The 16,556-nt window shown below is 35.4% G+C and overlaps 1 protein-coding gene across 4 annotated transcripts in view; it reads right to left on the bottom strand.

The window, feature by feature from the left end:
• Positions 1-16,556, bottom strand: part of PHTF2 (putative homeodomain transcription factor 2) — a 57,700-nt gene that overhangs the window by 13,899 nt on the left and 27,245 nt on the right. For 3 of the 4 annotated variants that reach the window (XM_039723669.1, XM_039723668.1, XM_039723671.1), the window contains 6 exons: positions 12,956-13,121; positions 12,083-12,247; positions 7,011-7,212; positions 5,764-5,922; positions 2,414-2,632; positions 208-336 (listed from right to left, as the gene is read on the bottom strand). In XM_039723669.1, the coding sequence (XP_039579603.1) occupies positions 208-336; positions 2,414-2,632; positions 5,764-5,922; positions 7,011-7,212; positions 12,083-12,247; positions 12,956-13,121 (1,040 nt within the window). The remainder of the gene's footprint in view (positions 1-207; positions 337-2,413; positions 2,633-5,763; positions 5,923-7,010; positions 7,213-12,082; positions 12,248-12,955; positions 13,122-16,556) is intronic. The other variant, XM_039723670.1, reaches the window with a different exon arrangement.

Here is a 16,556-nt window from a genome sequence, read left to right on the forward strand (position 1 = left end):
TCAACCAAAAAAACACCAAAAAAACCAACCAAACAAAAAAAACATAAACCAAGCCAACAAAACAAACAAACTAAAAGACCCACAACCAACCAACCAACAAACCACCAAAAAAACCAACCAAACAACCAAAGAAAATGCCATAAACCAAGCTTGGTAGTGCTTACACTTCTCAATACAATATTTGCATAAAGTAAAACAAATACTCACTCTGTTCATTATCATACCACTGATTTCAAGTACAGACATATCTGCTTTCTTGCAGTCATTACCCTCCCATACAATTGCACTTATTTTTTCTAGTCCCGGATTCAAACTGTGGATCCAAGGCAAATGACTCTGGGAAAGACAAAGAATATCTTCCATCAGAAATAACAATATATTTTCATGTCAATATGTCTTTGCAAGCAATATACTAACAATCCCCATCCCCTAAAAAAATACCAAAACCAAAAAAACAACAACAAAAAAAACAACCACATTAAAAAAACTAAAAACCCCAAACAAACAAAAACAGACACCAAAAAAAACCAAACCAAAACACTAAAACCCCCAACCACATAAAAAAAACCAAAAACCCCAAACAAACAAAAAGACACCAAAAAAAACCAAACCAAAACACTTTAGACTGACAAATATTGCTATATTACATTTACTTCTACTATATGTTAACCTCATTCCTCAAAATCCTCCCCTTCTTTTCCAAGAAATAGCTGTGAGAACAGAAATCTCTCCTCTATACTCCATTTTCTAATAGGGATGAGTTAATGAGATAAGGATTTATTGGCTTCTTTTTCACTCAAACATATCAAAGAAGAGAAAAATGCGAAAACAAAGTTCTACTTCTGAGTGATTTTTAATTTTGGCACATTTAAATGTATTTATTTTATTTAGACCTAACATCTGAAAAGCACTCTTCTTAGGTTAAACCTGATATGTGTACACTTCAAAATTCTTGTTATGCATAAAAAGGAAACAGGTTTTTTTATTTGCTCTTACTGATATCTGTACACTTCAAAATTCTTGTTATGCATAAAGACCCTGCTGTGCACACTGTATCTGGCCAGACTCAGAGAGCAGTAGGTGTCTAATCAATACAGGCAGCTCCTGGAGCCAAGCAATCCAGGTTAATCTTCTGAATGCACTTAGGGCTCAGGGAGCTCTCTTTCAAACCACAGAGCCATGTGAGAACTAAAGGATAAAGACAAAATGTTGAGGTGACAAGTACTGCTGTGGCCATTTCTTGATTTTCCTCAGCCCTGCCTCCCTCCTCCTCCATTCAGGAGATTAAAATTGCTTTCAGCTTTAGTCACCTGGCACTATGTGCATCACACTGCAAGAAGTGGTGGTGCTGGCAGGGCCAAGGGCATGCTTTATTTCTAGATTTTAATTATCATTGATTGCAAGTAAAGCTTCATTTTAATTTTTTTGCTCACTTTGTAAGTATTGATCTGAAATATTTGTAATCTGCTGAGTACTCAATTACCTCCCTTATTTCCACTGGGTGAAGAAGAAATTATTTATAATATTAAAATAGTGTAAATATTTGTTGCAGGTTTTTCTTAACCAAGCTTTTTCCAAGAGTTTTCCAAGCTCTCCCTCTAGAGGGAGTATCAACACCAGGAGCTGAAACTCAAAAATTTACAATCTGTAATCAAACAGAAAAATTCTCAAGTGGTCAAATCAATATAATCCTTAAGTCAATATAGGTAGTGTAATTCAACTCACTACTGCAAGGTTTAGTGCTTTACTGAATGCAAGCAGGAAGAACTAAAAATAAAAATATAAATACTGCATGAAATAATGCAAATTGCTATTATTAACTTTAAGGTAAAAAAATTATAATCAAATAGAATTTAGGCATGTATAATACACCCATGATATCATATACATACATATATTCATACAGTATATGTTATCCTTCTGTTTGCTTTTCTTATATATACATTTCCAAATAAGCAAATAGAAATTTTTCTGATAAGTGCTTATAAAAGCAATTCCACTAGCGGAAAAACAAAAGGGGGGGGAAACCAACTAAAACCCAAACAACATAAAATTAAACAAAACAAACAACACAAAAAAAAGAAAAAAATCCAAAACAGAAAAATAAATACCCAAACAGAACCACCTATCACAGAGGAAACTTAAATCAATCAGTACTTGTCCTAAATTAGAATTAAGATTCAAACACTCAAAATTTCTATAGGCTATTTTGATATATTTTCATATACTCTTCTTTAGAAAAATTAATGACTGAGTAGCAGAAATCAAGACTTACATGTTTTAATTCTATCAAATCACTTTGGCTTTGTTGCATGCATCTAACATAAGTCTTTCTCCCAGGCTTTCTGTGACATATGACAGGTAACACTGACCTTGAGTGTAGTGTAAAGAACCAGAATTGGTGCATACCAACCTGATGAAATGGGTCATCTCTGAATTCCTTCTTCACACACGGGTTCACCTGAGGGCTCTCCACGTCTGTCTCGCTGCTACAGGACGAGTGGCACTCAGCACAGTGCAGGAGGTCCTCCCACAGCACATCTTCTGTCTCTGACTCTGGCCTCGTACTCTCTGAGTCTTGTCTGGAGCTTGAGCACCGGGAACTGCAGCTGGTACCTGATTTAGGTGTATCCTGAAAGCCAAACATCCACTGGAATTAATGCTGCTGTTTTATTCTACATCATTTCCTGGCAGAGATGTTCTGAAGTTCAGATTAGGGAATCTGTGTTTTTCTGGATTTTTAGGTTCTAATCCATTATCCCTGTCATCAGAAAGAAACACTTGCAATAAACATAGAAATCTAAGAGGCTGTACATTTTAAGATACTGTACCAAAAAGCAAGCAAGCATGGCCCCTTCTTTTAGGGAGGGGGTCACATAAGGTAGAATCAAATCATACTCGTTAGTAAAAGGAAATAACTACTTCACAGATTTTTTGAGCTCATTAGTTTAGAATTTAACAGCAATTATTAAACCACATACTCCAGCTGTATCTCCAGCTTCTGACGAATTGACCCTTAAAGTCCCCTAAAGTCAGACTGTTACTACTAACATACCTTCTCAAAGACAGAGTGACCTTGAAGACAGTAATGCATCAGGTATAGAGGAGAAAAAAAAGCAAGGGTACACATAGATAATGTCAGGTTTATGCGTAATCTACACAATTAGACATAAAAATGTAATTATTTTAAACAAATTGCACTTGACAAACAAGTATGCCTTTGTAAACTCCAGTTTTACCTAGCTCTTGGATAAAGAAAGAAAAATCCGAAGTTTGAGACATTCAAACCTTCCAATGCATACACACGAAACAATCTACTGCTGTCTTCAGAAAAACAGTGTGGAGTTTAAACTACTTTCTACAATAAACAGAATCCATTTCCAGCAAGACAGGGGTGTAGAATTAAAAGCAGCATCAGCCTACTCACTGCCATCCTCTGACAATTTCCACTCCCTCTTAACACTAAGTTTATTTCTACTAATTTCTCTTGAGAACACATGATTTTTTTACACTGAAAAAAGATTAAGCACTGTTTCAGCAGACATACTAACTTACCGTGATTCACAGTCCATTACTGTCTGAAGAAATGTGCTTCATTCTTTCTGAAAACCGTACTTAATGTATTTTACGCAAACCATTTTGTAAAGAAATGTTCAGAAAAAATTTGGTCTGAACTCCTTCTGCACCTCTTACAAAGAGAGGGATAACATCAATGCAGAAAGAGTCTGAAATATTTTTTTTAAAGCAAAAAAGAAAATATTTACAGAAGGCAATCACTACTGGGTACCACCAAGGCTGAAAGTTAATAAAGTAAGAACATGAAAAATAGCTTGCTCAAACAACAATTAAGTAGACACATAAACATGAAGATAAAAGAAAATGCAGGACAGAATTTGAGAATATATCCACTGACTTCACTAATTTTTTTTTTTAATACAAAGAAAGCTTTCACTGATTTGAAAACTATTGTTACATTTTCTTTGTAATGGTGTGGGGGAGGCGAGTTGGGAGCAAGAAAGAAAAGCTTCCTCTTTCATTGCACCAGTCAGATCAGTGAACAGAGAAAAAGTGTACAACAGTACTGCCACAGCTAAACGAGGATTACATTTTTTATCTAGTTTCTGAAGGCATCTACAAAGTCTTCCCTAGCTTTGAAGTACTCTACACTAGAGAAAAATATATCTAAGCTGAAAAACAAAAGAAATCAACTGCAATGGTGCCTTTGTGCTTCCTCCTGTGAAGCACTAGGGCTGCACAAGCACACAGTGAAGGGACATCTTCTGTAACATGAAACAAACAGTGCCATTATCACAAACCACACATGCAAAAGGCACTAAATGCCGAGATCAATTAACATTCTGGATCCTTCTAGCCAAAGTCTGCGAGAAATGAGTGAAAGAATAGCTTGTTTAATAACATTTTTTATGCAAAGCATCAACTTCAAGGCCTTGCAGTTGTGATCAGAGCAAGCAGTACCTGAACACTTCCAATACACTTTTCCTGTATCAGCTAGAGAATTTACTTATGAAGCTGTGCCTATCAATCCCATCTGTCAGTGCACTTTTGTCAGTGCTGATTTTACTCTTTGCTTTTTTATCTCAGCCTTAGAGGAAAAAATAGCAATACAGCCTTTAAAAAGTGTTCCCCAAGCCCATCTGTCAGTGGATTTTTGTCAGTGCTGATTTTACTCTTTGCTTTCTTATCTCAGCCTTAGAGGAAAAAATAGCAATATAGCCTTTAAAAAGCATTCCATAGCTGTGCAGTTGCATACTATTAGCAAAACAGTGTAATTTTTCAAAAATAATAAATAAACAAAACCACACTAAGATATCCCATTCTCAGCCTTTAAAAAGTGTTCCATATCTGTGAAGTTGCATACCACTAGCAAAACAGTGTAATTTTTTAAAATAATGAATTAATAAACAAAACCACACTAAGATATCCCATTCTCTTTCAATGTCTGAGTCCTTACAATTAAGAATTCTGCTCACATGAAATCTGTGAAATTGCCTATTATAAGTAATGTCATCAAGTCTCTTAAAATTGTGGTATTTTTTATCCATTAACAATTTTCATTTACATTAAAATTTCGTGACAAGAAAAATCTGTGAAATTGCCTATTATAAGCTGTAATGTCATCAAGTCTCAACATTTTGCTATTTTTTATCCATTAACAATTTTCATTTACATTAAAATTTCATGACAAGATTTTATATTATTGTTTCAGTGAACACAAGGAAATGAAAACTCAGAGTCAATCGGACTTCCCCACAAGAAAGCAAGTGAATCCCAAATACCAAATGGAGAGAAACAGGAGCAGAACCATACTGAAAATTTGCATATTCCCAATTACTACTGTTTCTGTAACAAAGCAAATTTCCAGAGGAGATAAGTGGTGTCACAGGACAGCAACAGTTACCATAACCCCATGCAAAATCTACCAAACATATTGTAGTCTCCTTATAACAAACTGAAAAACAGGATGAAGCTCAAAAAAACCTAGATTACAACCTTTTAATTTCAAAACACTGTCATTAAACAAAAGTAAAGAAAAAAAACATTCTGTTCCTCACTAGCATGACTTCTAATTTACAGACTCCTAAAATCCAATATAGGGGAAAAAAAAAACCCATTTGTGGAAGTGTCATAGTTTAACTCTAGCCAGCAACCAAGCACAAGCAAGCTGCTTGCTCTATATACTTTACTCAATAAGTCAAGCTGTTTTAAGAACTTACAGGCAAGAAGCAATAGAAATGAACATACCTCCAGAGGGTAGTGTTTCTTGTAATGGTGAGATTTCCTGTTTCGAAGTGTACAGTCGCTAGAAGTGCGCTCGGCATTGCGGCGTAAAGAATAGCCAGTCTCAGGCCCTTCCTCACTAGAAACTTCATCTGATAAATTTGTCACAGTCCTGTGAGTATCCTAGTGCAAAAAAAAATACTACAGTATTAGTAAGACACAGAGTCATAATTACTAAGTCTTGTTCTCAACTAGTTAAATTAAATTTCTTTCTGCAACTTTGGTATCTATGCTAAGTTAAACCAGACATTAATGCATTTTCAAGACTCAAAATTGGCAGAACATGAATTATGGAATAGAAATTGTAACATCAAAACCACTTTTTCAAAGAAAGGCCTAGTTCACATTAGCCTCAAGAAAGATCATGATGCTCTTGTTTTAAATATGATTTTTCATAAACTGAACATGCCAAGATAGGCTTAGAAAAATTGCATCCACATCTGAAAAGAGAACAAACCAAACCAAAAAGTCCAAACCAACCAACCAGTCAAAAGTAACAGTATAACACTGAATTATCAACATATTCAGTACAAAGTCAACATTTACCACCTCTTACAAGGACAAAGGCTTAGAGGATGTATGTTGAATACTGAGATCACTAACATGTGTTACTTTGAATACAGGATATCCAGGAGATAATAAGACCCAGACAAACGAAAATCTCCGCTTTCTTCCATTATCACTTCCTATAATTCTGTAATGATTCTATTATTCTCTGTCATTCCTGTTACTCACTATAAGGAGTCCTGCCTATTTCACTTGGAGCGAAATTCTGCTTTCCTCATCTTTCACATAGATCAATTAAAAAAAAAAAAAGGAAAAGAAAGGTGATTCACAGGCAAAGAAATGCTCAGAATGTCCTTAAAATTACAAATTGTCTGTAATCCAAAATCTGTTCCATTTTATCATAGAAACAGACCATAGATGCCCAGAATCTCAGAGAAGTCACAGAACACTTACCTGGTCAGGAAATACCCACAGATAAAGGACAGCACACAAACTTGTGCATTGAAATAAATACCAAAAAATGTTTAAACACCATTAAGGTTCCTCCCATAAAAAAAAAGGAAAGGCCAGGAATATGATGAAGACAACTCACTATAATTTTTGGCTCCAGGACCCTAAGCCTGATTTCATTTTTAAAATATTTTTAAGAATAAAGTAGATAGAAATGCATCAAAGGCATCACAAAAAGCAACAAACACACTTACTTTGTGGTGACTGTGGTTTCCCAGGGCATCTCTCACTGTGGAAGGGCTCCATCCTGTCTCTTCTGGCCTAATCACCTCACACCGACGTTCATGGCCCTGCACACCTTCTTCACTGCCTTTACCCGGCTTCTTCCCATCAAGGGACACGTAGCCATTATCAGTTTCAGTGGATTTATCTATTGAGTTTTTTGCTTTCTTAGATCTATATTTAAAACAAATACATGTATTAAATTAATTATTCTCTGAATTATTTCCCCGTCTAAATCCTGCTTATTCCTATCAACCAATGTTTTAGCTTTACTAAGATGTCCACAAACTAACAATATTAACATTTTATTTTGATGTCATATTTGTAACTATTTAATCTTCTAAATAATACCCATTATCCTCTCCTAAAACTGTTATAAACTGTCAGTGTGTGAAAGAAATATATATCATTAGCTACTGAAAGAAAAGGAAACCTGTTTTAAAAATAAAACTTCACAGCAGCTTTGCTAACAGAAGAACCACAAGCTTCAAAAGTGAAATCCCTCTATTCAATCTTAACAAATAAAAGAGGTATAGTAGAAGTTGCTTCAATAGTTATTAATTCAAAGCAAGCATGCAATTTCCTGAAGCTGCAAACAAACATGCTGTTTAGTACTCTGTACATTGATATTTGATGTTGTTCTGGATATATTCTGCTTACTGACAACCCCACTAAACAGAAGGGGATCTACTCTTTCCTGCATTATCCAGTAACAACCCAGGCAACATTTTTCCATATCTCTTACAATCATACCAATTAAGATGCTTTTTAAAGGACAAATCTCTCACTGAATAGTCTCCCATGACATTCTCTGGAAGCAAAACCCTCTCCTAGACAATAAATGTACCAGCAAGTCTACCTCATGCAAGAAGAAGGCTCTCTCAAAGTGAACACTTGATGATTACACTCCCAAACTAGAAAGTGCAGTGGATGAAGGAATAAAGAGAAATACCTTGCTACCTTACTGACAGGGACTTTTAGTCTTCTCTATTGTCAAAGTAAATCAAATTTTGTTTTTATAGATTCTCAGAATACTTGGTGGGAAAACGGGGGAGAGAAAACAAGAGGAAAGCATTATAAATAATGCTTCTGCAATGTACTATTTTTATTTCAAGTAGAACACTGGGCACAGGTCAGGAACTATCAAGAATCTGTTCAATTGATCTGGTGTTCCTGTGAGGGAATATGCACTGCCTTTCTCTTTAAGGACTGAGGCATTCTGTAAGGGCTTGGATTACACAGTAGAAGATTAAATTCCTCTTTAATATGTACATCAAACAAATTGGGAGAATTTGGAGAGGCGCCTCACATTCCTTTCAAGATAAAGTATCCCACACATAAAGGGGAGTCCTGAAAGCAAAAAATGGCTAGGAACAGCTGGATAAAATAGGGAAAAAAATCCAAAAAGGACCAATTCAGTTCACAAAATAAGGGTATGCAGAAAAAAATTGAATAAAGCAATAAAGACAAAATTATCAAGAGAAAGAAAATGTTACCAAGGTGTTTAATCCTCCTTTCCCATCTTTAATGTTGTCACCCTAACTAGGAAAAAAGTTATCATTTATAATTCTTTTAAAGCAAAGCGACTTTCAACAACTCATTGCGAAATAATAAGGTCAGTTGTGAGTACTGAAGTACCACTAAAATTAAATTATCTGCAATAAAGAGGAATCCAGATAAACTAATCTGTAATTTATTAAATATTCCTCCAGCACTTTTTAAAATTTTCTTTCAAAAAGTGCAAAATAAACACAGTACTCATCACACACACACCTCCAGTCAGAAACACTTCCTCCACACGTTACTAAACTGCATGAGCAGAATAATGAGACAGCTCTTCCAAGTTTGATTTGAGAAGTTTTTATACATTTTATACATAACTTTAAAGCTAGAAGAAGTAGCCTCAAACAGTTGAATAGGAACTGAACTGTGCATGTATGCACAACTTTTTCAGATGGGATTTCACTACTCAAGCAATGTTTGAGTGCTAAAATCACAAGACCAAAGCTACTGGTCTGGTATCAACTAGGGCTCATTCTAAATATCACGGAGCTTGACTGAAGTCTTTATTTGCTTCTAACAGAGAAACCAGGAGTTTTTTTGTAAGACTCCCTAAATTTAAGTGCAAGCCTCAAGCCAGAAAAGCATACACTTGGGCTTAAAGTTAGGCTTTTGTGCACATTTAAAAGAAAACAAACATAAAAAAAAAAAAAACAAACAAACAAAAAAAAAAAACAAAAAAAAACCACAGTAACAAACAATATATCCCTAACTGACAAAAATGTATGGTTTCCTAGAATTACTATATATATACATACATCCTTAATCAACTTTTACAATTTAAGGCTACAACTAAAAGTATTTAGAGTAAAACAAAGAACACCAACAATAAATACAATGCCTTAGAAGGCTTGAATATATGCAAAAACTAAATCAAGAATTACTTTCATTCTTATTCATATATTATCCAGGGAAAATACTAAGGAAAAGTTAAGTAAAGGTTCTGGAACAGTGTGCATGTGCAGTCTCAAATATTCTTTCAATGTATTTTCCTTGGGGTTGATCAGAAAAACTCTCCTCTCCGTTCCCACTGCAAAACTTTTAGAGAAGTTACAAGATTTCCACTGGAGTAAGAACACATACAGAACAAATTCCCAAATCAGCACTACATTCTGAACAAACCACCTGCTTGGATACTGCACTCTTTTCAAGTAAAACTTATCAACAGTATTTTCTAAATTGCCCCTGTGCTGGAATAAAGTTTAGAATTCTAATTTTTAAGTCAGACTGAGTTCTGCCAGTGGAAAGGATATTTATTGAATACACAGTTCCAGTTTACCAATTTACCACAGGCAAATGGTGTAGGTATACAGGGTCCTGCCATAACACAGAGAATGTAATTTCTGAGGTTAATTTGAAATCATGTATTTATGACCTATACTTAAAATTCCAGAAAAAAAGTATGTCAAAGATTTGTGTAAGTGAAAAACTGCTGAAAATAACTAATCAGACATTCTATATCAGACATTCTAATGTGCTTATCTAAAGAGCTTCCAAGTATGTCTTAAGAAACAGGACAAGTGTAGCAGTGAAGCTTCTTTGCACTGAGATTTCATAAGACTTTCTTTAAGGAACCTCACCAAGTAGTCAATGTACTGCACACTGTGCTCTTGCTTCCTCATTCCCAGCCCCACTCCCATTGTGCTGACAAAACTGTTTGTGTATTACCATGAAAAAAATTACATGAAGAAACCGAACTGCATGTTCCCCTGGAGTTAAAAAAAAGTTTATTTTTCATCTAGACAAGTCTGTATGGTTCTAGACATACAAACAACTGTGCCTCTGCAACTGAAGGGGTAACAAAGGACTAAGGGCTGCTTACAGCACTCTCAGTCACTCTGTTCTTTTTCCTTTGAAGATACTCTGTATAACAAGTAGTCATCGTGGAGGCTTAACATCTATATATATACACACACTACCTCTCATTAAATGGTTTAAACAAGTCTTTAGGAGAAGTTCCAAATAGCCCTTCTCAACTGAAAATACTCTGAGCCCCACAGCAGGAAAGGCAAGGAAAAAAAAAATCTTCCAACACTCTTCTTACTGCAGAACAGTATCTTCAATGAAGGGAAAACAAAACATCAAAAAGTTTACAAGATTACACTTGAAGCATACCAGACAGTAATACTCACAGAGCCAAAGAACAGCCCTGGTGCCTATCACTATGACCTATAGTTTATCAAAGACAGCTTAACCCACACAGGAAAAAGTCAAATGAACCCTCCTTTTACAACACTTTTAAACATTTTCAAAACTTGTCCAAGGTTTTAAGTAGATCCTTCCAGAAGGTAACGTAAGTTTTACCAGTGGTTAAGAGCACAGACCACAGGTATGACAGACATGTTAGTGTTGCTGTATTTACAATGCAGCATGCACAACAAAACATCCATCTAATAACTCACACTATGCCTTTTCCCAATTTAATACTTTTTATTGAGTATATTTTCACTTATTAATAAATGTTGATTCATAGCACTCAAAATGTTGCATGCATAGCATGTCTTGCACATAGAGCTACAGAATGGGTTTTTGAAAAACTTTCTTTAATAGCCCAATCAGTGTTTATTTGAATCCTGAAGGAAAAGCGTGTCATTTCATGACAGTGACAAAGTTGAATAGGCATTCTCTTGGAGTAACAAGGAGGTAATGTAATAAAGTAAAATTAAACAGTTGAATTTTTCTCATTGGATTAAAACTGAGAAACTAAGCTGTTTTTTTTCCTGATAGAGTACATGGTGTAGTGAAACAACAAAATATAATTTAATAAAAAATTAATTCTGTACTCTGCTCTCATGAGATCCCACCTGGAGTACCACGCTAAGCTCTAGGGCCCCCAACATGAGAATGACATGGCACTGTGGGAACAAGTCCAGAGGAGGGACAGGAAGATGATCAGAGGGCTGGAGCACCTCTCCTGTGAAGACAGCTGAGAGAACTGGGATTGTTCATCCTGGAGAAGAGGCTCCAGGGAGACCTCTGAGCACCTTCCAGAGCTGGAGAAGGACTTTTTACAGGAGCAGGTACTGACAGGACAAGGGGCAATGGTTTCAGATGGAAAAAAGGCAGGTTTAGTTTTCAGTAATAGAAATTATTAAGTGAGAGGGTGGTGAAAGTAGAACAGTTGCCCACAGAAGCTGTGGCTGCCCCATCCCTGGAGTGTTCAAGGCCACACTGGATGGGCTCTGAACAACCTGGTCTAGTGGAAGTTGCACCTGCCTATGCAAGGGGGGAGAACTAGATGATCTTTAAAGTCCTTTCCAACCCAAATTATTCTATGACAATTCAATAGTTTTTCAACATTATTGCATGAACATTTGCAAAAGTCAAGAAACAACACATTAGTACATTTTCAAATACTCAGGTGAGTTTGCTATTAAGAGCAAAAACTAGATCAACAGAAGTTTAATCATTACATCAATATTTACTTAATTAGAAAAGGGATAGTGCATCTCTAACACTTATGTAGCCTTGAATAAATACAAACCCTGATAAAAAGAAAGCAGCATGCCAGATATCTCTGAAGACAGCGCCAATACTGCAAGAGGTGCTTGTACCGTAGCTCTGCACTGTTCCCTCCTGTGTGTTATCTGTGGTACTAGAGCCATCTCCTTCCCTATGTACTTCCAAATGTGCTGCTTTCCTTAATTTCCTTCATCAGAAGAGATTAAAATGGGAAGGTAGTTTTGTAAGTGCAATCTGCTAGTTCTGTAATGTGTTCAGCAGTTTAAGCATGCAAAAACAAGCAAGATTTCAAAGTATTTTGCTAAAGCTTTGTCATATCTATTTAATAAAAAAGCATGATACATTTATTATATACTTAAATACATTATATACTTAAACACAAAACACATTTCATTTCATCATCAGAAGCTTAGATCTACAAAAGTCACTGCTGCAGTGTTTCCCATTTTAATGGGACAATCCACTGCAGCAAACCACAGTCAGTGGAGTGCTTGACTTAAATCCTACATTTCCAAGAGTACCTCTTTTCACATACACTTGCCACAGATTATTAGCCAGATTTATAAAACTAAATTTGAAGTAATATAAACACTGTCACTCCACCACTCTTCAGATAACTGTTTTGAGACAAAATGTCAGATTTGATGCATTAAAATTCAAATAAAACTATGCCTAAATTAATCAATGCATAAAAGTTAGACAGCACCAATTAAGCACAATTTTGAAGTTTCAAATAAAAACAGAGCACCATTTTCTCATCTCTAGCAATGCACAGACTGCAAACCCCTACATTTTTTTCATGCACATTCTCTATAGTAGTTTAACAATCCTAAATGAAAGTACTAAACACAGACTATATAAGTCTTTAACTAAAGTACTTTAACACAGACTATACCTTCTTCTTTTACCCCCTGTGCTGGGAGGTGGCTTAGGAGTTCGTGTTGAAACAATCTGACAGTGCACAGTCCCAAGCAGCAACATGAGCCATATTGGCCCAATGACTTCTGTCAGAGGTATATTATGTGGGCTTTGGGCTGTATAGAATAGCACTACAGCAGCAACTGAAAAAGAAGGGAAATGAAGTTGAGTTTAATGTCTGAAATGGCCAACTCAGATGGTTTTTGTCAAAAACAAACCAGTCAGATGCAGACCTTTACCTGCATTTTAAGCCAACTCATGTAATTCTGAGAGAACAAAATTACTATTTTGCTGAAAAACAGCAGCAATTAGGGTCTGAACAGCTGACTACTGTCTTAGTACCAATCTTGTCTTTCACACTTGTGATATCATAGGTATTGCTCAAAAAATGGCTGAATGAATAAAGTTGGAAAGTTGTATCTGTCATGAAACCACTTCAACTATGGTGAAACATCAGTAGGAGACAAAACCAAAAAGTAAATATCATCCTTAAAGCAGCCCAAATAAATTTAATTCTGTATCGTGTGTTACAACAAAGCACAAGTCAGTGAGTTTGATGAGACTTGAGACTAGAAATTCCTTACACAGCAGAATGCATTTAAACTCCATGTCCCAGCCAAGGGACAAAACTGCCCACATGGAAGGGCAGCCATGCATAAGTACAACCCTATAAATGTTCTATATATACTTCTGTGCATCTTTTTTAGCAGTGAGGAAAGATCAAAAGACAAACCATGTAAACTATGGGGTAGCTACTTCAACTATGAAATGACCAGGGCTCCAACTAGCACTTGTGGTTGGAAAAAGGGCCAGCTTCCAATTCCATGGCCAACTGTTAGTTTTGTAACCCTATAACCACTTTTCATATACAGCCAACAGCCAGGCTCCTGCACCCAGAGCCCAAACACTCAGCAACATCTTCACAGGCTCCAGGTCAACCTGAACACATCCAGCTAGCATGAAGCAGGAGGAAAAGGCAACCCCTCTCCTCACTGCTTACTCTGGCCTTGCTCTGGCTTGAAGAGCTGTGATGCATAACTCAGCTGAGAGAAGCTATTTAAAAAAAAAAAAAATCACCAAAAACTCCCCAAAACCAAAAACACCCACAGAAACTCCAAGAAACAATTCAGAAGCAGAAGAGGGAAATAATTCTCTGTGCCTAGCATCCACACATCCCCTGAGAACTTGGTTTTGTTTGTGTACTGCTGAGAAGTGAAAGTCCCCTAATTTAGACCTATTTCTAGCACAAAAAATACAAGTTCAACAGCTGTCACCTGTTCTCTACTGAAATTGACCAAAAAAAATGCAGCCACATACAAAGCTATGTGCCACATTCAAACACCTAAAATAAATCCCATGAAGCAACACCTAACACAGAAGATTACCTGGATGTGATGTTCTCCACTCAAAAAAGGTTTGATCTGTTTTTCATTAAGTAATCTTTAGCAAGGTAACCAGTATTAGAAACATTATGAACATACAAAACAATGGAATTATTTTTGATTGTGGAAAAACTATTTCTAATTTCTCCTCTTTTTCCTAAATTAAAGAACAAAAGTTTTGCATGGCAATATCCTTTATTACTACAAGTGAACTACATTTTTGCTGCATAACCTTTCTCAAATACCGCATGCATCAATGAGAAATACAACGTATTAAAAATCAATAAAATATGTACAGATAGCAAAAGATAATGCTATCTCTTTCTAAATGAGCTTAACTGAGTTCCTCATACATACATTTAGCTCCATGAGGTATAAAAAGTAAAGAAGGAGCTGATTTTGGCTCCTGTCATACAATTTAGATAAACAAATTGTACCTCCATGTGAAATATTCTGCAGGAGTAGGCCTACACGAAATAATTTTAAAATTCACTACTGCTACCTAAAAAACATTAAGTAAAGCAGAGCTGTCTAGAAGAAATCATCTTCCAGAAGACAAAAATCTGCAGATTGAAGATTCCGACCACAACATTTCACACAGATTTAGAAAAATATTACCTATCATCTCCTGGCCTTTTTTAAGGATAAGAGGGAAATCTAAGATTTTATTTCTGCACAGTGTGACAATACATTCTAGATCAGGTTATCCAAGAATTGCTCCTACAAACAGCTAGGTTGGATCGGTTGGAACAGGATTGCTTACAGCACTTTTGATTATTTCTTTATGTATTTTCAGTATTTTGACCTCTGCTTTTCTAAAATATAGTGGCTTATTTTGTAAAACAGACACAAATGAAATAATATCACTTTGAACAAAAAGCTGCCTCAGAGAAAGCAAGCTTACACTTCGAAGTCCTATAAGCATTTATTTTTAAAGCATTTTAAGTTCAGAAATATTTTTAATACCAAATTTTAAAATGCATACACATGTATTTATATATCTCACCACCACAATAAACAACCACTACATCACCATTAAAGTTTCTTGCTTCATACTTAAGAAACACACAACAAATAAGTCTGCACTTCATTTTCCCCTGAGAAAATAAAAATGTTTTAAATTAAAAATGAGGTATTACTATATATTAGATAGATAAGGAAGCAGAAGAAAAAAGTTTTACTGCTATCTTAAGTCACTAGCCTGTTCCATGACCTTGAGCATAAAACACTTTTCTATAGTTCTCTTATCACACATTGTGCTAATCACTTTACACTAAAGGAAACCAATGCAAATAAAACCTGGAGTTTAAATCTACAGCCAAGGAAAATGTTTTTTCTGTAGATTTACATAAATGCTAGCAAGTACCCTGGTGAAGCGATCAATTTTAAAGCAGTAATTCCAAGCACTGCCATTCATAAATCTATAGAAAATACTTTAGGTAAATTATTTAATTATGAACACATACAAATGAAATATAGTCAGACCATTTCACAACAATGTCACTGAGAACCTGTGACATCATCATGACAGAAAATCCAAACTTCAATACAAAATCCAGATTCAGGGCAGAAATATGGCCATTGGAATTTGAGGTGGTTTAGTTTTAATCTTCCATCATGGATTCTTGACATTTTGGTGCTGCCTTACCAATCCTGTACAAAATTAATAACTGAGCATACTTTCTGAGTAAAATATAAGCAAAAATTTTATTTAAGTGCTTGGGGGGGTTCTTTCAAATAGTTCCCATTAAGTAAATATGTCCATTTAATTTCACTTACATTTTTAAGTATTTTAATCTATTTCAAAAACTATCAAAAAATCTACAGCTAATTCTGCACAGTTTTAATACCAAGTATTTCAAATAGTTGGATTATAGTGTAATATGGAATACTATTCATTATTTCCTGCTATTTTTTAAGTCACAGAAATACTTTGCCACATTACAGACCACGTGGATTAGGGAAATGATGCATTCCATCCACAGCTTAGTAAACCAGAGACTCTAAGAAATCTGAGAGGAAAAAGGCTAGTTATAAGAAAGCTCTGTAATTAATGTCCTAAGAACTTGCTCAGAATCACTACTTTTCTACTTGTAGGGTCATACAAACGCATCACAAATTAAGGGTGAATATATATATTTTTTAAATAAATTTACAAATAGGAACATAAACAAATTACTGCAATGGTGTTTTTCA

Source organism: Passer montanus, unplaced genomic scaffold, assembly GCF_014805655.1.
Source record: "Passer montanus isolate IOZ18808 unplaced genomic scaffold, ASM1480565v1 scaffold50, whole genome shotgun sequence".
Taxonomy (NCBI): domain Eukaryota; kingdom Metazoa; phylum Chordata; class Aves; order Passeriformes; family Passeridae; genus Passer; species Passer montanus.